The sequence below is a fragment of the Poecilia mexicana genome, unplaced genomic scaffold (assembly GCF_051168715.1).
Source record: "Poecilia mexicana isolate PSO_F unplaced genomic scaffold, ASM5116871v1 scaffold_12, whole genome shotgun sequence".
NCBI lineage: Eukaryota > Metazoa > Chordata > Actinopteri > Cyprinodontiformes > Poeciliidae > Poecilia > Poecilia mexicana.
Window position 1 is genome coordinate 8,727,694 of NW_028263381.1, and position 26,466 is coordinate 8,754,159.

A 26,466-nucleotide genomic window follows, 5' to 3' on the forward strand; every position below is an offset into this window, starting at 1 on the left:
ATCGCTTCAGAAATAGACTCATTTCTGAAGCAGCTTTGAAAGGATAGATTCACTTGGTGCATATCATGATAATAATTTGTGATAATAAAAAAAGTACAAGTTCCCTTGACAGTTTTTCTAACTTACACCAAGATATCTTTCCCTTGTTATCAGTTTAAAAGTCTGCCAATCAAATCAACCCAGTACTTTTTTAAAATCAGTATTGATGAGTTATTAACTCAAAACAAGCTCCTATATCTTGCTTTAAAGTTAATGGCAAGTTAGTCCACTGGAATTAGAAAAATCTAAGTTAATCGTGCCAAAGGATTTCTGAAAAATGTTGCTCATTACTTCACCAATGTTTTACCTGCATTTAAGTATTAGCCACTGTTGGGTATTCGCCTGTAACTTTAAATTGCATTTATTTAATTCAGTACCTATTTTGGCTGCGGTCCAGTCAGGGAACAAATCCGAACCCCTTAAACCACGAATGTCAAACTCATTTTCATTTTGGGCCACATCGAAATTGTGAATGTCCTCAAAGAGCCGGTTGCGCATGGATGTATTGATAAAGTCCATTAACAAATTGTTAAAATGTTAATAGATAGTTGTCTCTGCATTCGATGAGTGCTTTTAAAATTAAATAATATGTCATTTGGCACCACAAAAATAAAAACTGATTTGATTGGATGGATAAAATGTCATTTAAGCACACAACTCTTTTTTTCAAAAGTTCTTTTGAAAATGCAATCGTACACAAAGTCCTAACCAAAGAGCTTTGCAGTCCATGCACAAAATAGACAGCACATCACCAACAACATGCTGAGTTATGCATTTTACTGGTAAGATTTTCTTTCTAAAAGCTGAAAACAAAACAAATGACTGCTGGAGACACAAACTGCACAGATCAACAGCAGGGACAAACAGAGGAAACAAAGGACAAATCCTTTTGTGAGAAACTGCTTTATTGTCTTCTCCGAGGCTTTTTCTGACTTATTAACATACTAAACGTTCCACTGATTGTATACCAAACTCAAAGTTTTGTCTTTTGTTTGAAAAATGTCAAGAGCAAACAAAACGGCGTTGAATTTCATTAGGATTTTTCTTCCTCGCAGTCCTGATAATCACTTCCTGGAGGCCATTTGTTGTTTCCCAATGGTGTACTACATGGGTGGGTCGATAGACAAGTAAGGCCATCGCATAATCTTTGTTTTTTAATTAAAAATGTTTTACATTATTTAAAGAACATACCTACTTTTATTTTTTTCGCATGTTCAGTTGTTTCGTTGTCTGATCTTTTTGTGTGTGTTGCAGTCTGGACAGTCTGCTCCAGTGTGGTATCATCTATGCTGATAACTTAGTTGTGGTCGATAAAGAGAGTACGATGAGCGCAGAGGAAGACTACATGGCAGATGCCAAAACTATTGTCAATGTACAAACAATGTTCAGGTAAATTAAACGTTTCAGTTGGCTCTGTTAAATTAATAACTTTATGACAGTTAATTTCCCTTTGGGATCAATAAAGGATTTTTGAATTTGAATTCCTCTACTTGGAAGATTGATCTTGTCCACTTCATTTTTTTTTTTTTGCCCAATTTTCTCCCCTTGCCAAAAAACAACGTAGGTTGTTTCCAAGTCTCAGTATCATCACCGAGCTCACACATCCATCCAACATGAGGTTCATGCAGTTCAGAGCGAAGGACTGCTATTCGCTGGCTCTGTCCAAGCTGGAGAAGGTCAGTCGGAACCCGGGGGACCAGAGTGGGGAACCGCATGGTGAATTATGGGTAAATGACTTTCTGACCATTTCGTGTTGCACAGAAAGAGAGAGACAAAGGCTCCAACTTGGCCTTCATGTTCCGCCTGCCCTTCGCTGCAGGCAGAGTGTTCAGCATCAGCATGTTGGACACCCTCCTCTATCAGGTTGGTAGGCATCCACAGCAAACCCCGCAGCCTCAGGTGACTTTATTCAGCATCAGGCATGTGAGCGTGTCTCACATCAGCAGAGAAACAGTCGCCTCTCTTACACAGCGCTGGCTTCAGAAAGCAGAGCTGCCCTCTTGTGCTCAGTCACTAAAGCATCGCTCGTTCTCTTTCTTTCTTCTCTTTGTTGTAAGCTTTTTATTTTGTTAGATGTAATCAAGGTTGTAAAGTGATTTGAAGTGTTTTACATGTGCTACTTTTTCAGTCTTTCGTAAAGGACTACATGATTCTTATTGCTAGACTGCTCTTGGGACTGGACACCACCCCTGGATCAGGATTCCTCTGTGCTGTGAGTCACATACAATGATGAAAGTAGAGCACAAAGTTGGCCATAATTGTGAAGTGGAAGGAAAATAATACGTCTTTTTTTTTTTTCAATTTTCTTAGAAATAAAAGTCTGGAAAGGGTGGCTTGTATTTGTAATTAGCAATCATTAGTTCATACTTGTGGAATGGCCCTCTGCTGCCATTACACATACAGGAATTGTGTTGTATTTTTTTCTTTCAGTTTTTCATGTCAGGAGAAGTTGCCAGAGTTTCTTTGCAGAATAGTTCAAGCTGAGTCAAATTGGGTGGAACGTGTTTGTGAATCTCAATTTTGAAATATTACTACAGCTTCTGATTTGAACACATGAATTTGATGCTGCTGAAAGGTGAAGCGACGGACCATTTTCCCTCTGGAAAGTTTTCTTTTACAGTTGCCCTGTGTGGTGCGTTCATCTTTGCTGTGTTCCTTACAGGCTTGTGGTAAACTATAAATGGGACTTTTAGTTTTCTTTCCTCAATGGCTTTCTTTTTCTTGAACCTCTTCCATGAATTCCTTTACATTTGGATAATATTTAATTCATCTGTTCCTTTTTCTTCCACTTCACACATATGCAACACTTTGTGTAGCATTATTATCTTATAATTTGTACATATACAATTTTAACATACTGAATTTTGTGATTGGGACAAGGTCATTGAACTTCCATTAAAAGTAAAAGGTCAATGAGTTTTAATAATAATAATTTTGAAGAAGTCTTTGTGGAAGAGAAAATGGTTCAATTTACCAAACCACTTTTCAAATCGACGTCCTTTTCTCTTATTTAGATGAAGATAAAAGAAGAAGATTTATGGATCGGCACCTACGGGAGACTGTTCCAAAAACTTTGCTCCTCCAGTGCTGAAATTCCCATCGGCATCTATCGCACAGAGTCTCACATTTTCACCACTTCAGAGGTGAGACTGTGAACATTAATGCATTAATGCCAACATATAATCACAGACTGGGATCACAAGGAAAACACAAACACTCCCGTCATGATTAAGTCCCAGGTGTCCATGAGCGTTGACGACTGCGAAGACACAAAAGACAGAGGGGAAGAGCCTCGCAGCAACGAGCAGTCGGATCACCCCCTGCTGAGGAAGAAGAGCATGCAGTGGGCGCGGCGTCTCAGTAAGAAGAGCGTGAGGTGGCAGGGGGGAAGCCGGGACTTGAGTAAAGACCACGCCCAGCGCATAGCCCAGCAGCGTCTCAACCTCTACAGACGCTCCGAGAGGGAAGAGCTGTCCGAGCTGGTCCGGAACCGCATGAGGCACCTGGGCCTCCCCACCTCAGGATACGGTAACTATGGACACTCCCTCTCTCTGAACAATGTTGCTGTAACTTTAATGCGTTACTTGATTTGAATCATGTCCGTTCCCTATCCCTAAAATGAAGATGATCTGACGAATCTGACAGCCAGTGATGTCATGAACAGAGTCAACTTGGGATACTTACAAGGTAGAACATTTATTTTAGGTACAGTTAAGAGCGTTGGCCAGGTTTTAGACCGATTGTGTTCATTTGTTTCAGATGAACAGAATGAAAACCAGAATACTTTGTCCTACGTCCTCATTAACCCTTCACATGATACCAGGCTGGAGATCAACGACATTGTGTAAGTAAAACGACTTCGTGATCCATGTGACCATTTTCTGTATTTCGTTGACAACATGTAGAACTTTTGATGGCACCAATATGCAGATTAGTTTTCACTATAATGAGTTTAAAAAGTATTCAACCTAATTGAACTTTTTCGGATTTCGTCACATTGCAACCACAAAATTCTATGTATACTCTCGGTATTGTATGTGACCAACTAACATAAATTAGCACATCATGTTATGATGTGCTAATTATACATGGTTTTAATTTTCTTTGCAAGCAGAAATCTGTAAAGTTTGGTGTGTGGTTGTATTTGCCGTCTTGTGTTATTACTTTTTTCTGGCCCATATTTAGCTTACCATCTCCCCATGAACTTTTTAAAAAATTTTATTTTTGTAAAAATGTGAAACTCATGTCTTTTTTTTCATTTCTCAATCACGCACCACATTGTGTTGATTTATCACACAAAATAAAATAAATCCACTGATTTGTGGTTGCAACATGGAAGAATGTAAAAAAGGTTCAACTCGTATTATTACTTTTGCAAGGACTGGTATGAATAAACAGCAGAGTAGTGAATATACAGTAAAATTATGTTCCTTTGGCTCCTCCTAGTGTCTTGTGTCCATCCATCCATCCATCCATCCATCCATCCATCCATCCATCCATTTTATGTACACCCTTGTCCCTTTGTGGGGTCGGGAGGGTTAGTGTCTTGTGTAAAATGTGTAAAAAATAAAACCACATGTAGGAACCAAAGAAGCAAGAAACCTGCCAGTAGTAATTATTACAGCAACAAAGAATAAAGCTTGTGCATATTGTGCAGCATTTAGCCTATGCATGTCATTGAATTAATGTTTTATAGATTAACAGATTATGCTTTGTTCCTTTATATATTGTAATTATGAATGCAAGGGAGTTCACAGAAATAAGTTGCAACCATAAATCCACTCTCAACTGACGTAAACAATATTCACCGACTTTTTTTGTGCCTTGTAAGCATTATTGTAATATTTGCTGTAGCTCATCATTGTCAGTGGTCTCTACCACCAGAACAGCATATTTAATCATACCAGAAAACATTGTTTTAACAGCAAATCAAGTAAATAATTTGTGGATTTCAACAGAGATTTTCAGCTCTCTGTGCGTTTTCAGTAGCAAATATGAGATTAAAGCACCTTAGGGAAATGTTTTTAGCACTGACATCTTTGTTCCCTCATAGATATTTGATTCGTTCTGACCCTCTGGCTCACGTTCCTGAGGTGCCTCCTGTCCACAGCAGCAGCCTGAAAGAGAGACACAAGTCCAGCATAGACACCAAAGAGGACACCCCACTCTGACGCAGCACTGGCCTTTAACTGGACCGCCTCCCTCCACCCCCCACTCCCTCTCAGTTGGGATTTAGCTCTCTGAGTGCTGAAGCCCACAAATGTATAATGTGAGTGCCTACTGCCTGTCTGATCACATTGGATATCATGTTTGCCATTTTCATCATCTTGCTGCAAATGCTGTACATATGAATACTGCATCACTCTCTTTTCAGCTCTTTGAATATGCAGGGATTTCAGGGAGGCTTATCCTACTTGCTGTTGTGTTTGGTTAGAATTAAAATGAACTTCTTGGATTTGTATCTTCACTTTAACCTAACACTTCTAAGTTAATTCAACTTAAATCTGGTTTTCATACATTTGGTAATGAAGTTGGAGGCTTTATCCCACTTTTTAAGTCTCTTTGCCGTTGTTGGAAACAAGGAGTACAACAGACGGATGATTAACTTTTCAGGTTTCACACATCTGAACATTTACAACTCTGCTAAAATCGTGCAGCTACAATCAAAAAGCCCCAAGTGACTTAAGCTAAATGTGTGCATTAAAGCTTTCAGACTCATATTTATAGATAAATCCTTGAGGTATTCATTAGTGCCACTAAGATCTAAGTCAGTGGTTCATGTACAAAATGACTCAATTCAGCTCTATAAACTGGTTGTGTCAATATTCAGCATCCTACCATACAGGTTTGTTTAATTTTTTTGGCTATGCTCCTATAGTGCCAGAAAGACTAGAGATTTGTATGGAGACTCCAGATGTATGGAGTCTGCGGTGCGGAAAAGTTATTTTAAGATTTAATTTATTTAAAAAAGCTGTCCAAGTCAAATGTGAAAAATATCAAAATAAAAGTGATATCAAACTTTTTTGACAGCTGGCAATGAGTTCTTGCCGTCGCCGTTGAGGGATTTCATCCTGCTCTTCTTTGCAGAATTGTTTTAATTCTGCCTCAACAGTCAGAAACTAATAATTTTATCTTTACGGATTTGATGGTAGACAACAGAGCACATGGTTTATTAATTGTGGCAGGACGCTCAGGTCGTCCATCTGTCTCTGTGCAGTACAATGCTAGTCAGCTAGCTGAATGAAGCTTCCTACTTTTCCCTTTCAAGACAGAAAAATCCACCTAGAAGTCCTACAAATGGCATGTTAAGCAGCTGGTTACCTGAGCAGCTAGGCTGACTTATTAGCCACCTAATCTCAAATTGTTGAGCAAAACTGGGTGTAAAAAGGTGAAAAGTAGTAAAAAAGGTGTATTACTCAGCACCATTAGCACTTAAAAACTTTCATTAGCCTAAGTGGGTTTCTATAAAAACTTTCCTGATGCCTTTGTACATATATAAAATTTATATATATGACTTACAACATTAATTTATCTATAACAACTTACATGTTATGTTGTTTTAGTCACATCAGTGACAGAGATTAGCATACAGTGAGAATCTCATACCGGTCCATGCTTGTTTGTACCACATCAGGAATCAGAGAACGTCGTGTTGCTCTATGAAGGCATCGCTTATTAATTGTTTGACTGTTGAGCACGGTGTGTACCTCTTCGGACTTTTTGCATTAAGGTCTGACTTTGTACCAATTTCAGTGTTTACTATATTTGTACTTGATCACAGTTTTATGTGCACATTAAAGTGCTCTAAAATACATAAAATCGCTTTGAGTCATGTGTTCCTTTCTTTCAATGTAAATGTTGGACCCAATCAAGGTGTGAACACTATTCTAAATGATTTATGAAGGGTGTTTGGTGACTAATATAAAAAGTTACATTTCCTATAATTACAATTATGTTATTACACAGACATGTCTGCATGCAAGCATCGTTTTTTAAAGGTAAAAAACCTGAAAGTTTTTTAAGTAAGTCACATATACTTATTTACTTTTGAGATTTGCATAGATAAACTGTGAACTCCAGCTAAGTTTAGTGACTAGTTATTTTACCTTTCAGGGACTCTCTTTATTTAATGGAAATTGCTTAATCACTTCAACTTTTATCTAAAATGGACGCTTGAGGAAACAAGCTCTAAAATTCTGGTTTTATGAAAGAGCAGCAAGAAGAAAGAAAGTGTTGGACGAAAACTACATGATGCTTTGTTAGCGGTTTCATACAAGCAGGAGCAAAACATGTGGCAGAAGGTGCTTTGGTCAAATTAATTTCTCAGCAAAAGTGCTACATGCAGAAGAAATGGAGCAACGCACGGCACCCTGAAAATATCATCCTCATGATACACAGTGACGCCATCATCAGGCCAATACCAACACAGGTTAATCTTAGACAACCTGCCAAAGGGTGTAAAAGACCTGAGGCTTGTGTAGACATTAAAAACTGAAAATTCATCCCATCTGTTTGAAAATAAATATAAAAGGATGACCAGCAATTTCAGTCTATAGATATGTAAGGCTCATAAGACTCAGCAAGGTCATTGCAGAAAAAGGTATTGACTCAGTATGGCTAAATAAAAATGCTCAACAATTTGTTCTGATTTTTATTTGTAAAAGAAAAAAAAAATTATAATTTTCCTTCCACCTCATATTATGCACTACTGTATGGATGTTGGTCTTACATAATGGATGCATTATGACAACACAGGGACAGACTTAAAGGGTTATGAACAGTTTGTCAAGGCACTTTATAAACGACCAAAAGCTTGTTTGTTCTTCACTGTGATTTGACTTCTCCCTTCTATCTGCTGTTTTGATTGTGTCACTTGTACATTATCGAAGCGATATATCCCTCACAGTAAAGTGTGGGATATATCCCACACTTTACTACCATTACATGTAATTAAGATTGAATAGGCGTTCCTAGACTCAGACTGCGAGATCTGTAAAGGAAGAATAGAAAAAAAATTTGTTCTGTTTTTATAAGGAACTGGTACAATCTGGTCCAATTTTAGCAAGAAAAATGTACCCAGTTGCACTTTATTATATATCCTCAAAATAAATAAACATAAAATAAATAACTAAAATCAGACATAACATCTCTTTAACATAATAAACTTTAAAATAGTGCCTAGGTTTTTTTTTTTCTTTTTTAGTAAAAAGAACTTGTACGTAATGTACAGAAAACACTGTTCAAAAATGTACAAAATGCAGCAAACAAATATATCAAGTATAGTGCAGGTTTTTTTCCAAACAGTATACCAATACTGACAACTGGTCATTAGCAGGTAATAGCTGTGCCACGTAATAACATGTAATAACAACGTATGAGCAGCAAACAGCTTTGCGACATAACTTTGTTGTTTTGATTAATGGATTATGTAGTTAATGAATTATCACACACAAATGGTATTAGCTTAATGCAGTCCAAAAAATACTTCATGTGTAGGATGAATAGTAGAATGTTTCCCTTACTTGACAACAGAAAATAGGTCCAAAATTAAAATAAATAGAAATAAATGAATAGTTAAGATTTAAAGCATAATCATCAGATCGATGAACCCTATCCCACCAATCATTCACACCTCCAAACACACTAAACTGGACAAATACCACCATTTATCCCGTACATACACTCAAAGTACCTTCAAAGTTCCTTCTTTATAAAAGCAGATACAGTCTCGCGGAATCTCAGTAGATTTTTTTTTTATTTTGCTTTTTTTTTATGCGAAGCTGAGCCAGCAAACTTTGACGACTTGCCTCGGTTCATCACAGCCTGCCGTAAGCTGCACTTTGTGTCGGTGGCATGTTTGCTTCTGGAAGGAGATTCAGCGGGATAAGACTTGGTGACTTCGGGTTATGATGAAATTAAATTATCAAAGTGTGTGACATGCATAAGAACCGGGTAATAAAATGAAGACCGCGAGTAGGTGAGTTGGTACTCACACTGCCACAGACCATCTAGCTCTCTCTCTCTAAATCTCGTCAGTCTTCTCCAAGATGTTTGGGTCCTGCCCAGCTGTAGCTTATTAAACACAAGTGTGCAAGTCCCGCTCATTTTCTGCGAGCGCTCCCTGGTCTCCTGATCTGCCACAGGTGATTCTGGATGGTCAGAGCGTCCACGCTAACGGACACGGTCTTGGCGGGGATCACGGTGAACTGCTTGCGGTCTGAGTTGTACTTGTACAACTTGTCGATCATCTTTTGAGTGATGGCGCGCGGCCCGATGCCCGTGTACTTGACGATCACCTCGGTGTCTGGTGAGTACGTGTAAATGGCGCGGAACTGACACCCGCCGTCGCGGAAGAGGATGAACAGGTGGTTGGATTCACACTTTTCCAACTCCTGGGAAACACAAACGAGAGTTTCAGTCTGGGAACGCAACGAAATGCATGAAGATCACAAAAGTTTTATGTGCGCAGCTTGGACTGATTCCAGGAGATTTCACTGACCTCAAGGGTGACATTTTTCTGGACCTCGTTAACTTTTCCAGCCAGGCAGCAGTGGGCGATGGCATTGATGATGATTGGCTTATTGGATTTTGAGCTAGGCTCCTTGAAGAGTTTAGGACCTTTAAGAAACAAAATGTTATTTTTTTTTTTTTTTTACTTCTAGATGTCCTCCATAATTTGGATCACACATTTCATATAAATGTAAACTTTTGTGTCGGTAGCTGATAAACTGGGAGCAAAATACTGAGATACAGTGACTGCTGTTTTTGTAATGCTAGCTGTGCTAATTGGGCAAATTGCTAAGTAAAAATCCTAAAGTCAGATTACAACACGAGTAATTATTTTTGTAGTTTTTAAAATATTAGATGAGTCCAATTTTCCAGTCACTTCTCTCTAACACAGCAGTGTGTTAGAGAGGAAGCCTACAGAAAATTGCTCTTCTTTCTCATTTTGTTCCATCATTGGGACAAAAAGCTTCACTGAGAGTACATTTAAATCTCCCATTCACTGTGACCTTATGTACCACCTAACGTCCAATCAACATGTAAGAGGGATAACGGATGGTGCTCATAGCAACCAAATCTCTCGCCATTAGAATCAATGGTAATGAATAATTACTTTCCAGGAATCTTAATCGTCTTTTCTTTTACTTGTCAGCATAATCCTTCTGGATTTCTGCATTTCTGCTCACCGTTGTACTCCACTGAAGTGACGGATGAGGCTATGGAGACGTTCTCCCAGTCCCGATCCATGTTCCTGCTGGAAGCTCTGCTCAACATGGGGAACGAATCCACAGAGCACACAGATGCAGCCCTTGTTGACACGTTAAACACAAGTCAGTCGGATAAGCACAAGGATGCGCAAGGTTCAGAATCTGAGCAGTGAATTGTCAAGCGCAAGTTCTCACCTGTTTGAGTCTGCCCCGCCAGAGATGACGCTGTCTGCATCTGTTGCTAGGGAAAGTGTTGATCCACGATGACTGAAGCTTAAGTCAGCTAAAAAGAGGGAGAGAAGGTAGCATCAGTGTATTTTACAGTTCACATTTGATTGGCCCCATTCTGATCCTACCGAACAGTTACAACAAGTAGTCACTTTGATACAGCAGATAAGATTAACCAAATACTATTCATTAAAAAGTATATATAAAGCATATATACATATATGAACATATAGTTTAAATAGTGTGTTTTTTGTTTTGTTTTGTTCATTTTTGCTTAATAAGCTGTACATGCTTGTTTGACATGATGCAGAGCAGGTTAGAGACATTCACCTCCCCTGCTGGCTGCTCCTGAACTCTGGTTTTTCATTAACATAGACACCTTCAGAGAATCACCTGCGTGACACACATGCATGCACACATTTACGGGGGGACACAGCAAGCACACAGGACACTAAAGCCAACCAAAGTCATAATTAAACAAACATCTAAACAAATCAAGACAACATAGAACACGTTGTAAGCCCCAACGATGGTCTTACGTGTGGTGGATCCTTTGGGGAGGCTGCTGGAATATCCCCGGTGCATTGATTTGGGTCTGTTCCCGCGGGGTTTGGTCTTGGTGCGGGGCTTGACCAGACCCTGCTCTTCCATAAGGGCTTCCTGCTTCCGCCGCAGATACTCCTGTTTAATAAGCTCTCGACGGGCCTTCTCCTCCTCCTTACGAATGCGGTCCTCCTCCGCCTTACGCCTTGAATAAACATCGCAACAGTTGAGGCTTCCCATTTTATTTTTTATTTTTTCGTGAAAACAATCCAAGTGCAAGCTACGTTATTTTTCTTGTGCACGAGTGTGGGCCAGAACGTACCGGGCTTCGTCACGTTTGATCTCGCTCTCTGCTTCTTGCTGCTGTTTCCGGAGTCTCGCCTCCTCAGCTTTGCGCTGCTGTTTGAGGAGGAAGGCAGCGCGGCGTTTTGCCATTTCATCCTCTGCCTTCTCATCATCCTGAAAAATTTGAAATACAGCGCTGTGCCTTGAGAAGTTATCTTTTTTCCCTTGACCCTTTCCCCATTTTATCATGTTACAAAGACAAATGATTCATGTGATAGAACAATATAAAATGGCTCTGGAAGTGGAAGGAAAATGACACAGTTTTAGCAATTGTTTAAGTATAAAAATTGTGAAAGTGTGATGTGTATTTATATTCAGTGCGTTTCTGTCTATATATCCACTATACTTAAAATTTAGTGCAACTAACAGACTTCAGATGCGAGTTAATAAGGCATTTGCTTTCTGTAATTTATTCTGAGCATAAAATCATCTATATCTGTTGGCCTAGTCGAAGGCCATGGCCTAAATTAAGAATGCAAAGAAGAACAATTAAATCTCCTCTCTCTAGATGTGCAGACGTGCTCCAAAACACTTATAATTAAGTATGCCTCTACCCAGTACTAACTCATGGTAACTGAATATAAATGCACACAATTCATTCAAAGTTTATTTTTGAAAACCTTGTTTCCGATTCTTTCTACATCACATGCATTACATGTGATGCTTTACCACAATATTCCTAATGCATGTTTGTAGTTACAAATGAACTATAGTCTTTTCACTCGTCTGTGAAGACGAGGCTCTTTACATGTCATTGCTCCAGACACGCAAAAGCAACAACCTTTTGGATTTACCTTAAAAAAGAAGCCCAGCCCTCCTTTCTGCTCTCCTTCTGCTGTGCAGTCTGTGATATCTGCACCGCCGTCCTCCACTGGATCCTTGAGCTCTGACAGGTCGACCTCGATCAGCTGACTCTTGACCCTGCCGCTCTCATCGACGTCGACGTTCTGTTTGTTGCAGTTGGTGGTTTGTTCCTCCTCTTGCCCTGCATCCTGTGATGCAGATTCAGACGTCTTGGTAACAACTGTCGGGTCTTGCGATTTCAGTTTGTCTGACAACTGCACATCTCTGTCCCCGTTGCTTTCATGGACTCTGAAGGTAGAGTTCCTCTGAACTCCAGCTGTCTCCAGTTCTCCATCGTTACATCCTCTCGAAGGAGTGTTACTCCCTGGGATTGGGACGGTGGACTTGGTTAGGGCAGACTTCTTATTTGCTTTATTTTGTTTGCGTTCTGCCGCTTTGCTGCGCTGGCTGGAGCTGAGTTTGGGGGGACGGCGAAAAGGCACCGAACTGCTGCCGCCGATATCTACAAAGTGAACTGCAAAGGATCTTGAGTCTGAGGTAGAGGATACTGTTTGGGGTGTGGTGGGGTCGATCCCAGAGTCTGTGCTTTTCTCCGTTTGTGCATGGTCTGGTGGTGAGGCAACACTTTGCTTCATTAGAAAATCTTGCTGAAGGGAAAGCTGCATCATCTGTTGCTGGATGGAGCTAATAGCTTGATTGAGCAGGTCTATGGAGTTTGAACATTCGTTGAAATCCGGTTCAGCACTATTATCCTGGGTAAGGGTGTTCCAGCTGTTGTCTCTGGTCATTGTCCACCCGTCTGTTTGACTTTTCAGGGAATCGAGACAGGAATCGTCTTTACAAGCCTGGGTCTTTGCTTTCCTCCTCTCTGCAGCTGTTGATCCAGAAGAGTCAAGGGAGTGTTTCACAGGTAAAGGAAGTGTGTCGCTCTTCCCTCCACCCATTTTAACAATGTTCAAAAATGCAGCTTTCCCAAGCTTCAGTCTCTGCTTAGCATTCAGGGCTTCCATCTTCTTCTTCTGATATTCTATTGCACGCCTCTGCTCTTCCAGCTGCATGTGAAGCTGTAGCAGCTGTGAAGGCACAACCGGACCAGCCGTTACATTCTTCCCCAACATGGTGCTAGTCTCCTTCGCGTGCCACTGAGGGGGAACCTCTGAACCATCCGGCGTAGTCTTTTGGGAGCTGCTCGTACTTGAGCATCCATCACGAAGGCCAAGTTTAAGCAGCTTTCTCTCTGCAAAGCTGGTCATCTTGATCCCCGCACTCCCCGAAGCACTGCAGCTGCTTGCCCACGACACAGTGCTGGGACAAGGACTTGAACGTCCGCTTGCATCTTCCTTATCCTCATGCTCGCTTACCTTCAAGTCTTCTCGAAGCTTTGCTGACTCAACTTCTCCGTCTCCACATTCAGCTATGTAGCCCTCGACTAAACGATTCCCCCTCAGCGTCTTCTCCAGCTCTGTCTGATCGTCCTCATCATCTTCCTCAAGGTCTGCAATATCAGAATCAGAGTCATGCCCTGCCTCTGTCGCTGTGATGTGTGGAGTCTTCTCTGGTTCGACAGCCAGGTGAAGAAAAAAGCCTGGAGGCTCTGAGCTACCAACTGGCCCGTCAGTATGGGGTCTGGAAGAACTGAGAACTGAATCAACCACACAGTGTTTCTTTTTTGAGAAGGAAGGGATATTTTCAGTTCTTGTTTTGGCAGCCACCGCCCTGCTGCAACTTTCCCCACTTTCCTCCTGCTTGTTCAGCAATATTCCCTTCTCCTTGGCTGGCTTAGGGGTAGTTGGCATCAAAGGCTCCAGATAGTAGCCGTCTGTCTGACGGTCGAGAGCAAAGGGGCTCGCATCGTGACGGAAAACATCGGAATCCCTGGCGGACGATGTTAGTTTCTGCGCTTCCAGCTCATCCTGCTCCATGTCGCTGCCAATTCGGTGTCGAGGAAAAGCAGATGGGTGAATAACAGAAACCAGTTCCTCCTCCTCGATTTCCTCCTCTTCGTCTTCTACGCGCATGTGACTGAGCAGACTTTGGCCACTGAGTCGGTGCTGAGGCAGACTGGACCCCAGCATGTGTTTGGGGGTCATGCTCACGATGTTAGAGGCCAGGCTGTCCTTGCTTATGGTGCGAGCGAGGCTAAGGCTGTCTGCATTGTCCTCCTTGGCAAAATGCACAGCATACGGCACTGGTTGGGACACAGGTCTAACAGAGTAGAGGGACACCATGAGTTTTACAGGCAACTGTCGAACAACTGAATTTGTACACCCACCTCTACTGCTGCCACAAACTGGGAGCTGCTTTTATCAGATGTAAACAGAAGTAATCATAACCTCACCTTGTCCTTCTTTCTGGCCACGCCACTACTGAGTCCTGGCGTTGTCCATCTGTTCGCGCCGTCGAGTTTGACCTTTTCCTCAAGTCTGTGAGGAGCAAATATTAATCATATACAAGGAATTATTTGACAAATCTGCAAAATCTATAGCAAATCATTTTAAATTTAAAGTCTGGGATCTTCAAACAAACTCACGCCACTTTTCATACAAGTAATAACTAGTTAGCAGTGAATACAAAGGAACGGAAGAAAGACACGTTGAAGACTATCGGGTTCTCATGACCCATTTTTATTCTCACTCAGGAGTAAAACCAAGATGCAGTTCCTCCATGAAATATTATGACCACCAGAATTTTTTCCGAGTTTATCACCTTGCAACCAAAAACTTTTATATACTTTAATAGTGTCGTATGAGAAGGATCAGTGCTAAGCAGCGGGCAATTGTAAGAAAGATACAGTACTTGTCCCCAAGAGTCTACAATTATTAGAATATGTGCACCAATATGATTTGTACCACCTGAAGTGCTCTTCTCACCCAAGTTTTGTTGTCTCTGTCTCAGTGGCAGTAATGAATGAGATGGACTAGAGGTTGATGTGGCGCTGAGAAAGAAAAACAGAGAAAATCAGTATTAGATTAAAATCATTTTAAATACAAGTTGTCTTAAACACATTTCTGTAGCCATAATCCTAATAATGCAACATCTGCTTACACATAGACTTTTGGTCCAGTTGTATTTATCATTGTATTAATGTCCTGAATAGTAGTAAAGTTGCTTAGTTATGAAGTGTATCGATAAAAAGCATCTACTGAATATGTATATTAATTGTACGTATACAGTACAAATTTGAAAGCCTATTTTTTAGCAATAAATTAAAGACGTCACAATTTAGGCAAGAACACGCAAACATCCAAATGGACCGGTTCTAGTAGAATTTCCTATACAAAAAAAAAAAAAAAAAAAATCCACAGAATGATACTAAATTATTATTTAAGCATTTTTGGCTTAATACCTTTGGTCATTTGTGGAGGTTGTGGTCAAGATGTCCACTGAGTATGATGAAGGCATGAAGCATTGTTTAGTGACATTTGAGGCGGGTGCATAGGACCGAGAATTCTTGGGCTGCAGCAGGGCTCTTACTAAAAAGTAACACACAAGGAAAAAAAACAGAAAACAATAAAAAAAAAAACCCACAACAAGCAGTCAGAATTAATAATAAAAATAAGAGACTGCTTCGTCTTGCTTTAATCTAAATTTATTTAGTTACATAAGCTTAAGAAAATGTATTACGTAAAAAAAAAATATTTTACCATCTTTGACATCCTGAAGGTCTCTGGGATGTACAAAGTCAGGCTTCACATTCTCAAACCACCAGAAAAGCTCAGCAATGAAGACCATAACATTGTTCTGAATGACAGAAAACATACAACGTGACTAATGTTAAGAGATACACATGGCTAGGTGTCTCAAAGTCTCTACCTTTAAATGAAACTGTTCATATTTTGTTGAAGACAGAGACAAACCGAACTTGTGCTCATTTCTCAAGACTTTCATCAATATCAGATCAGTGGACCAAAAGCAGGTGGGACATTGTAATAAGCAAAAAAAAAATAACTGAGAAACATGTTCTATGGTGATAGCTTACAGGGAGAGCACCAAAGTCTTAAGAAGACATATTTTATATCTGAAAACCAAATATTTATATCACTACATCTACGATTTGCATCCTGAAAATGACTGCATCCATCCATTTTCTATGAGACCATAGAGAGGGAGGCGGCTATTTCCAGAAGTAAAGGAATTAAAAATGGGAAATATCCTGTTTTGTTTTTTTGTCAATTTGTCAAAGTGCAACACAGAAATGTGCAGCACATACAACAATGTGCACATACACAAACCTAAAGCTAATGTAAAGTGGCCAGTCAATCTAATGAGCCCGCAGACGGCACATGGAAAACATAGAAACTATAAACTGGAAGGACTCAGTTAGGACTCAGCAGTGCCAACATCTGTGTGTCAGTGCAGCCCAAAACAACTCCAAAGAAACCTTTTCTGTTTACCTTCAACACAGGTGGTGAGTAGAGCAGATCCTCCGGGTTCAGGAAGAAGCACTCGTTCAAATACTCATTAGAAAACTCCTTCAGCAGCTGGATGTTGTACATGCTGTCTGCTATGGAGGGAACCTCCTTCAAGCAGATATCTGCACCCAACACAACACTAATTGTTAATAACAAATGGCCTATTTTTTTAAGACAGTGTTTCTTTTTTTTTATTTCAGACATTAACATTTTGGAAGATGCTCTTATGTCATATGTTGTGGGATTCATCATCCTGGGTTTTTTGGGTTAGGGTTTTCTTTTGTGTTTGGATTTTGAACATTTTCTTATGATTTATGTTCAATAGCTCTTAGCACATTCAGTTAATTTCCTTGTGTTCATTATTGCGAGTGTGTGGGTGTGAAATTTGCTACTGACCCAAGAGGATTCAAAGTTAGATATTAGCTATAAATGAACTATAAGATCAAAGTAGAGGAAGAGAAAAAAAAATGTCTAAGATATTTATAAGGAAACTGTTCTGTACGAGCATGTTGGATGTTTATTAGGTGTTCTACAACACAAAGCTAAAGTTCAGTGGATGCCTGGTCATTTCACTGTTTTGATCATTTTGCACTTCTGTGTCTGACTTTCTGTCAACTCTTAATCATTTCATTTTTTATTTTAAATTAATGATGGCATATTTTACAGCGACTCTTATCTCACATGGCGTGATGACGCCTCTGCTAATAAACAAATTAGTTTATCACTACTCATAGCAAAAGAACTTAAATAACAAAAAATATATATATGATAGGTTTAAATGATAAATTGTAATCAGCTCTGATCAGTATCAGCAGAACATCAGCAATAAATCTGATTGATTGATCTACTTTATTCTTAAGGGAAGATTTTAAATCTTGTTTCTAATCGAGAAAAGGAAAAACTTAAAAAATAAAATGAAATAAAACAACCTCTCTAACCTTCGAGTTTAATGACTTCTGGGCAATAGAAGTGGATCACAGCAAGCAGGGCTGTGCCGTCGCTCACATCCTTCAATATGTCTTCCACCAAGGGGAAGTGCTGAAGAGTGCGACCTGAAAGATGATCTCTGCGGTACCGCACCTACGGAGCAGGATAGCATCCATGTTTACAAAATGAACACGAGCTTATTTGATCAAACAGAAAGCCACATACACACTTGTCACACACAGACACAATACGCCTCACTTTAACATGCATACTGTGCAGCAGATGTCCGAAAGTGGTTCTGACTACTTTATGGTATTCATATAATTTACATTGTATCAAATCAGCTGCCTTGTGTATCTGTTATTTTAGTGTCTGCCTTCACCTATAGGAGCTGGCATGACGTCAGCAGTATTAAGTTATAACGACGAATTGCTGAAAACAACATTTAGGGTTAATGGAGACAAAAGGGAGAGACATTTAAGGTTAAAGTGAAACACAAAGGGGTCAGTGATGGGTACGTTACCACACGAGAGAACTCCACAGGCTCCAATAAACAATGGGCCAGAGCATGCCATAAATCAGGCTGGTGAGGGAAGACAGAAATAATTTGGTGGACGAAATGAAACATGGAATGAAACATGCAGTGTGTGGATATGCGGAGCAATCTGAAACTGTGCTTTATGCATGCTGCTTGACAGTATCGACGTGCTTGAAGTGAACTTAAGTTCCTCTCTGTGAGAATATTTTAACAGGGGCAGATGTCTGTAGAAGGACCAGCTAGAGTTTCAAATTTTCAAAATGAAACTGCTTTCCCAACAGGAAAAGCAGTTTCATGCGTTGGTTGTTTCTTGTTGTGCCACTAGGTGGCACATGGTATTTCTCCCTGTGCATACTACAGTGTTTCTATGACGGTGTTTCTTTCATTTTGCTTTCTTCTTCTTCTTCTTCTTCTTCTTCTTCTTAACTCTCTTCAAAGCTTATTTTAACGTAACTTTCCTAGCATGTGTCCAAGTGTGAAACATACGTACACAACTGCATTCAACTCTGACACACGTACAAACACAAGGATAGCAAACGTTTACACTTACAGGTACAAGCTTCCAGTACCATTTGGAGGGAGACTAGTTTCCGAGAGGCACACAGGGAGGAAGGTTAATGGGAGACAAACAGGGAGAGCAGCAGACAAGTAAAGGGTCAGATACAGGAACACTGAATCAGAATTACCTCCTGCTAGACAGGAGATAGGTCTGATAGGAATGGATATGGAAAAGGGTTAGGCTGAAACACATCACAAACAATGTCATTTTTAAGCACAGTTAACAACAAATATTGCATCAACTCTCAACAAACTAGAAAAAGAAATGCATAAGTTAATTTCTGCAATTCAAAACTTTGTAATAGTTCAAGTTCATGACAGATTTCACATGTTTATTTCTGGCAATTATCACCAGCAGCTAATCTCAAATTCAGCTTCACTTGTACGTGCCTGCCTGTAAGCTGAAATTTTTTTATAGAAAGTGGCTAAGTGTGGCATATAGGATTTTGTCATAAAGAAACACACAAGAAAAACAGAATAAAAGCACAACAGGGGGGATCACACACTGACACAAGTGTCCACAAACCGGCTATGACAGTTCACAAGGTCAACAAGACCATTATAGTCAACAAGCATAGCTACATTTAAATACACACCCAACTACATTTGGTGTGTGTTTAACACACCAAGCCTTTTAAGCGCTTCAGTGAGATGGAAGCACAGAGAGTCGTGTACCTTGTGGTGGCTGGGTGACTCCAGAAAGTGCTGCTTCACTTTACACTCTTTTTCTGTCAGCTCCCTCATTTTTATGGTAATCTAATGTAAAAAAACAAACAAACAAACAAAAAAAAACTGTGTAAGTTGATATCATTTAAAGCATTCAAAAATAAAAACAGAACAGATCTGAGTGATTAAAACCTTGTTGATCCAAAGGATCATAGCCTCTTCCAGGTTGTAAGGAAGCTCTTTGGAGGCACTGATGTTTGAAAAGCGTTTGACACACGACACCACCTTCTCTACGCTGATCATTTCCACTGTGTAGGCCATCATCAGAGCATCAATGAGGTGGATGTGGGCACTCTGGGAAAAGAAAGAGATTTGGAATTTGTCTTACTTCATGATCATTGAGAATATGAAGTAGAATGACAAGGAAAGACAGAATTTTCATTTGTTTCAACTTCTAATGGCTGCCTCAGACTCTTAAGTGCCTCTATTGGAGGAGAAACGCGTCCATTTACTGAGCAAACATTATTCTCAGGGTTCGTTTCTCAACCAGCTTTAGATGATTATGTGTTTTCACAACTGTGGGAGCTATAACTAGCATCTCCGTGGAAAGGATTCCCATTAAATAAGCATGTTGCACATTGTGGCTCATAAATATTCTTGCGAAGACTCTAAATCCGACAAAACTGTCACGACAGATATGAAATTATTTACTGCAACATTCTAAGCTTGTATTTGTATAATGAAAGCAGCTAAAAGCCAAATGGGAAGTTTTAACATCCAGATTCTCCCCAGGCCTCCTGCTTTTGTGCTGGACTCCTCTCAGTCATGGATTAAAACATGTCTGGACAAGTTAGGTTTATAAAACGAATTCTAAAATGCTCATAATCTAATTCAGACACATCAGGCCATTTTCTTAGACTTGCTGTAGCTGCTACAGCTTTTCGTTGTTGCAGCTTTCGGAAGGAGGCACCGACCATTTTAATGGGAGACGAGCTGAGGTCCATGTCAGACACTGGTGTGCCGTTGGTCTCCAGGACATAGATCCCTTTTCTGGACAGGGCCTGGATGACAGACTGGTGGCTTTGGAGGTAGGCGGCCTGTTCAGCGGGAAGGATGAGCCCGCACACACGGCTGTAGAGCTCTCCAGACAGCAGCAGGTAGATGAGGGGGGGCTTGATGTGCTCCTGCTCATACTGGTCGGTATAGAATGGGTCTCGAAGATCTGGAGGGATGCGATCTGGAAAACAGTCGCAATGACATGACGTTTGAATTTCTCATGTTTTTACTGCCTCCCTTATCACCATCATTCATGCAGCTTTTTTTTTTTTTTCTTGACACGTGTTTACTAGTTGCTCATGTTACATAACCACAAAGCTTTCAGTGAACAGACTATCGAGGTATTAGACTGTCTGAAGGGGGGACAAACTCAGATGCTGAACAACATGTCAGCAAGGCATGCTGTGAACCAGAGGCTTTAAGTCAATGAGTTAACGGACTTAGAGGTGATGTTTTCCCGCTTGCGGTCACAGACGTGGTGGAAGTTATTTTTATATGCCTCTGACTTGTTAATCCAGATTTAAAGCCTGCAGGACTCTCGGCATTTAGCTTCCAGCACGTTCGGTGCTGACGCAGACAGGCGGTGGCGAGAACAGGGTTGTTTTATGTTTTTATCTATTTACATTGCAAAGAAATAGAAACAAACCCACTTCTGTTATTAAAGATTCATTTGATTTACCCAGTGGGTCAGATGAGATGACCAAAAGGACTCTCATTCAATGTTACATTTAAAGTTTCAATAATTGTTCATGGAAAACCAGCAAAAACCAGTAACCTTTTATTTTTATCATGCTTTTCAGCACGTCAAAGAGCTTGAGAGTTTTCATGTTTGCATAAATTAAGTAAAGAAAATGTTGTCATTAAGCATCTTCAGTTTTAGACTTTGAACACCAGCAGACCAGCTGCTTCCTTTTTACATTGGGCAGGAAGTGAATGCTTCCTAAATTGAGACTTACTAGATTTTACTGCTCTTATTTGATCAGCTTTAGATCCAACCTAAGTGAAATGTACAGATAAGGAATACAATCCAAAGTCTTATTAAACATTTTTGTAGATAAGCGGTCTCCAAAGTTAACTTCTTGTGCTGCAACATCTACCAGGAAAAATATTGGTCAGATTAAAAATAAATAAATAAATAAAGTAAATAAAAAAGCTTAAATAGGACAATAACTGTTATTAGCACTGTAAAACAGGATGAAAAGGGGTTCACAAAGCGATGCAATTCTAATTTTTTGCACCACATTCACAATGATTGCACTAAACACATGGCGATGCAATCACTCCCATAAAATCATTTTGTAATATTCCTTTTGTTTCGTTTAACCAAAAGCCTAACCATGAACAAGCATGGCAAATAAGCTTCTGCTCCGTATGAATAAAGTGGATAATATTTGGTAATACTCAACACACAAGCTAAATAACCAAAATAATAACCAAAGGAGGGCAGAGCCTTATGAAAAGTAAATAAACAGCAAGACTGGATCTGAACAGCAGAACTCTGTGAAGACTCAGCTGTGCGTTTCACAGCCTGCTGCGTGCTTCACATGGTCTACACCACAATTTCTTCCTCACTCAGTGCTGAAGTCGGTATGTGTGCGTGAGCATCCGAGATCATGTATGAAACTGCTCTTTGCACACTACATCACGTCGGATTAAATCTCTCTAGTTTTGCCCCCGCTCCTCCTAAACACGCACCACTCTCTGTCCTGACTCTCCCTCGTCCTCAGCTGCCTTGAATGTCCCCTTGTCCTTCCTGGTTGCCGTGGTGATGGGTGATGAGACGGGAAATGGCAGGATGGCTAATGGTGGGGGCTGGGATGCTGTCCCATCTCCTGCTCATTTGATCATGTTACGGTGTGAGTGCGGAAGAGGAACTATAAGGGTTGAGGGAGGAGCTCCTCTGTAATCCTTACTGCTAATGCTTCGTCGATATTATCCACCTGATCTAAGCATCACAGCCCACCCTGGTGAGCTTGTGTGAGACTGTGAGGGGAATTAAGAAAGGTTGTCTGTGTGTGGGTTTATACGGGGAAAGGCTTTGTTCCTATTCAGGCGCTCTGTCAGACAGGATGCAGGGATCTTGCTGACAGACGATGCAGGGCTTTCAGACTCTGGGCAATGCAGCAGAAAGATGCGGCTCTTCATTTCCAGTAATAACGCCATAGTGGAGGTACTTACTGAAGAGCATGAGCTGAGAAAACAAAATCTTTACGATGCACGCATGGATACACCTCGGAGTCTTACCTAACAGAAAACAGTGGAAGGTGTAAAGTCAGGCTGGCAGCTTTTTCAGTTTGGACCAAGCCTTCAGTGTAGCTCAGGACAAAAGGGGGTTTTTATTCCCAAAAGTACTCCTTTAGTAGCTCTGGTACACTGTGTGTGATTTCATATGTCTATCATGTTCGAAATAAATAAATCTGAGTCTGAATTTAAATGGTCATTGCACTCTGACTTAAAATCAGCAGGATTTTGCTGCTGGACATAGAAGTCTCATTCAAAAACTATTAATAAAAAAACAGTAGAATCAAAATTAGATAATAAAAAAAAAACAATGGTGTTTATTTTACTTTCTTGGACAAAATCTAGTAAAATAAGTTTCCAGTGGTCATGAATTAGCACGTTATGAGTCTAAACAAGAAGGCTTTGTTGAGCAGAACACAAGCCTTCAGGTCCAATCCCATTAAACACTTAAGCATGTGACTGGCTGACTCTGACTTTCACACTAGCTTAAAGACAACACAGTCCTCCCAGCACCGCTGAGTTTGTGTGCAAGTTTGCATTTAAAGCTGAACAAAGTGGTTTTGGTCTTCTGTCCTAAATGCGACCTTAAGAAACCAGACACATTTGCACTTTTGTTCAAATTAAACGAAGCCACTGGGGTTTATTTTGTTGATTTTTGTTATATACTTGGCACTACAGTGTTAATTTGCCAAGAAGAGATAAGTTATGAAATACAAAAACATTTATCTTTTATAAGATTCAGGAAACAGCTTATATAGCAAAAATAAACCTCTGTGAATGTCCCCTTGGTGAGAAAATTATTATAAAAACAACATAAAAAGTCAGAACACAGTTTGCAAATGCACTCAGGAACAAAGTAATTAGCTCCTGGAGACTCAACCCATGGTGTGGTGCAACAACAACGGAAGTGTTTGACAATAATGAATGTAGAAGCCTAAGAAAAACAAAGTAAAAAAGTGGCAGGATCATGTTGTGCATCTTTCAAAATGCACAACGTCCCTATCCATCTTGCCAAATTAGTTAAAAAGTTGCTAAATGCTAAGTAGAGTAGCCATCACAAAAGCCTGATCTCATGGAGTGTTTACAAGCAGATCTGAAGGGGTGTGTGGGAAGAAGGAAGTTCTACCAATTATCAATCAAAATAGAAAAAAAAAAGTTTGATCTTTTTACAGTCTACGTAAATACATAAAGCTTTAGTCTTCACTAGCAAGCTGTGTATTTAGGGCTCTGTCTCCTTCTCTGTGTCAAGTTGCTGAGCTGTGCAAAGCAGAACTCCAGGAGGAAAGCCCCTCATCTAGTATTGCTGAGTCACACACCGAATGTCATAACAACTATTCTGCAACTTGAGGTCTGCCCCAGTAGCTGCTTCCAAATCCATCATTGTCTCACTGGGGTCCGTGAACAGCGCCATTCACTTTGTGCTCAGCCTCCACAGAGAGCAGACAGTGAGTGGCACAGAAACCCACATTAAAGGAGTCATTTCCTGACATTTACTAACCAGCGTGGCCATGTGGTCATTTTTAATGTTTTAATAGACCTTAATCTGAGCCAGCAATGTTAATGATCTCTGCAGAAAAGAGGCAGTCTGAGTTTTCAGTCCCTATTGGGGGTCATATAAAACCTGCATTCTTGGTATTAAAGTCTGTCGTTTGAAAAAGTGCCTCCTCATTAGACTGAAAAACAAAAACTAAACTAAATTATACCCAGCTATGAGTTATGAATAGGTGCATAAACCCTTTTATTTTTATTTAAAAAGTGAGCCTTAAAAATTGCAGCATGACCCTTTCTGTTTTTGAAGACCTTTATCATTAAAAATAAAAGGTGGCCTTGGATCAGCTGACACAGGGGTACATCTCGGATAGGTCAGCAGTCCTTCACGGGGCAAAAACACAGAGAGACGAGTGCCTACATTCACAGTAAGAGATGACATCGATTCACAGATTAACCTATGAGGCAATTTAGCCGCGGCAGGAAACCTGAGCACACAGTGGGCGTACAGACGCTGCAAAATCAGTCCAAGTCTCACCAGCATATTCATATGAGGAAAACAAAAATAGATTTTTAAGATTTAAAAATCTCCACATAGAAACAGCACATAGTTATTGATGAGTAATACTCATAGGGTAGTGGCTAAAGTTAGCCAATAGCTAATAAAACAAATCCTTGGGTAAGATCTGATTTAAAGTCTGCTTAACTATTGTTTCTTTTCTTGTTTTTATTAACTAATTAGTACTTTAGCCTGTTTAATGTCACATTGAGGTCAACTGAAGCACTATGAAGGAAAAAGTCCTTGATTTAAGAAGTTTGTACAATGTCAAGTTTGTGATTTTTGTCCAAAAGAACAATAAATAACCCATCAAAAATGGCAAAAGATTTTAATAGAAAAGCATAGCAGCGGAGGAAGATTACACACCTACAGGTTGATTTTGTTTATTGAATTTTTCATCCCATATGATTGTTTCTTTTCATTTTAAAGCACCTACAAACAATAAACTACTACACAGACAGAACAAAATTTGCAAATAGCATGAAGCATAATTTTAGAGAAGTATTTCAAAAGATGTGCAGCTGTAAGTGCAGCAAAAAGTGGTTGTACTAATGCATGTATCGTAATAATAGTCAACGAAAAATGTGATGGAATTTATTTGCCAGGCTTATAGGCAGTTAGTTGCTGGTGTGGTTTATTTATTTATTTTTTAATAGTTCATTTAAACCTTTTATTATTTTGTCACATTACTACCACAAATTACAGTGTACTTTATTGGACATCCGTGTTTGATAAATGGACTTTATAAATTTGAAGTTAAATTACGATTTACCTTTTTTTTTCTTATATGAATCTGAAAAGTGTCGCATGCATTAGTACAACCACTTCTTGGTGCACTTACAGCCGCACATCTTTTGAGATACTTCTCTAACGTTTTTTACATAGGGTGACTCATATGTTTGCCCCTTTTTTTTTTTTTTAAGAAAAAAAAGTTTTATTTCAGTGAGATGAAATAATGAGCTTGTGAAAACTTTACTTTTAAAGTCTCGACTGGATTTAAGTCTTGACTTTAACTTGGGAATTCTAGCACACATACTTGCTTCGATCGAACCTATTCGTTTGTTGTTCTACATACATGTCAAGGGTCATTCTTCTGCTGAAAGGTTAAGGATTTTGCAGCCACTATTTCCCTGAACATAGCTCCAACCATCTTCCTGTCAATCTTTAGCCAGTCTCTCCAACCATATGTGGGAAAAAAAAGTATTCCCACAGGCTGGAAAACCAGACTTTTTAACATATATTTCTGACAGAAAAATTACCTACTCTATTAAACAGACATATTGACTGATTTATTAAACACCTCTCAGTAAGCAGAGAAGAAGAGAGAACCTTACTGTGACCATAGGCTTTGGCAAACAACCAGCGGAGATTTGCTTCTATTTTGGCCCTGGCGCAGTCATAGAGCTTCAGCTGTACAACCTGAGCCTCCATGCTCTCTCCTACTTCTCCTCCTCCTCCTCCGCCTCCATCATCCTCATCTTCATCAGCTGCTGCTGCTGCTGTTCTCCTCCAGGTGCTGTCCCTGCCAGCACTCACATCCATCCTGCAGGAAGAGACACAAAGATATTCCCTGCTAGTGGAGGCAAAGAGCATTACATCATCGAAGAACAAAACAAGCAGGCCCATGGTTCACCTGCTTTTGGCGATGGGACAAAATAAAACACGCCAATTCACCTAGTCTCACCTTGTCTCGCTGTCAAGTCACTTTATTCCCCTGAGCCTTTTTAATTCCGACTCTAAAGCAGTTTCTATGAATATCGGATGGTGATGTGTCGGGTTGAAAAGTCTACAAATGAGTGACAGTTTTCGTTTATAACCGATTATTTTTTGAAAAAACACAGCGTTACAATA

The 26,466-nt window shown here is 39.9% G+C and overlaps 2 protein-coding genes across 3 annotated transcripts in view; one reads left to right on the forward strand and one right to left on the reverse strand.

The window, feature by feature from the left end:
- Positions 1-6,860, forward strand: part of kcnt1a (potassium sodium-activated channel subfamily T member 1a) — a 31,940-nt gene extending 25,080 nt beyond the window's left edge. The window contains exons 22-31 of one of the 2 annotated variants that reach the window (XM_088010870.1): positions 1,095-1,166; positions 1,294-1,428; positions 1,604-1,715; positions 1,801-1,902; positions 2,168-2,251; positions 3,054-3,182; positions 3,273-3,567; positions 3,664-3,726; positions 3,799-3,883; positions 5,093-6,860. In XM_088010870.1, the coding sequence (XP_087866996.1) occupies positions 1,095-1,166; positions 1,294-1,428; positions 1,604-1,715; positions 1,801-1,902; positions 2,168-2,251; positions 3,054-3,182; positions 3,273-3,567; positions 3,664-3,726; positions 3,799-3,883; positions 5,093-5,210 (1,195 nt within the window). In that variant the 3' untranslated portion in view covers positions 5,211-6,860. Of the gene's footprint in view, positions 1-1,094; positions 1,167-1,293; positions 1,429-1,603; positions 1,716-1,800; positions 1,903-2,167; positions 2,252-3,053; positions 3,183-3,272; positions 3,568-3,663; positions 3,884-5,092 lie in introns of both variants that reach the window. The other variant, XM_088010869.1, reaches the window with a different exon arrangement.
- A 1,230-nt stretch (positions 6,861-8,090) lies between these two features.
- On the reverse strand, positions 8,091-26,157 carry camsap1a (calmodulin regulated spectrin-associated protein 1a). Its single transcript, XM_088010868.1, has 18 exons — positions 25,950-26,157; positions 20,246-20,508; positions 19,464-19,625; positions 19,281-19,361; positions 18,598-18,630; positions 17,521-17,662; positions 16,565-16,704; positions 15,815-15,911; positions 15,517-15,643; positions 15,005-15,105; positions 14,509-14,593; positions 12,161-14,375; positions 11,344-11,480; positions 11,018-11,226; positions 10,446-10,533; positions 10,230-10,351; positions 9,539-9,657; positions 8,091-9,431 (listed from the first exon to the last, which is right to left on the reverse strand). The coding sequence occupies exons 1-18, from the start codon at positions 26,155-26,157 to the stop codon at positions 9,141-9,143; spliced, it is 4,620 nt and encodes a 1,539-aa protein (XP_087866994.1). The 3' UTR covers positions 8,091-9,140.
- Positions 26,158-26,466: the final 309 nt, after the last annotated feature.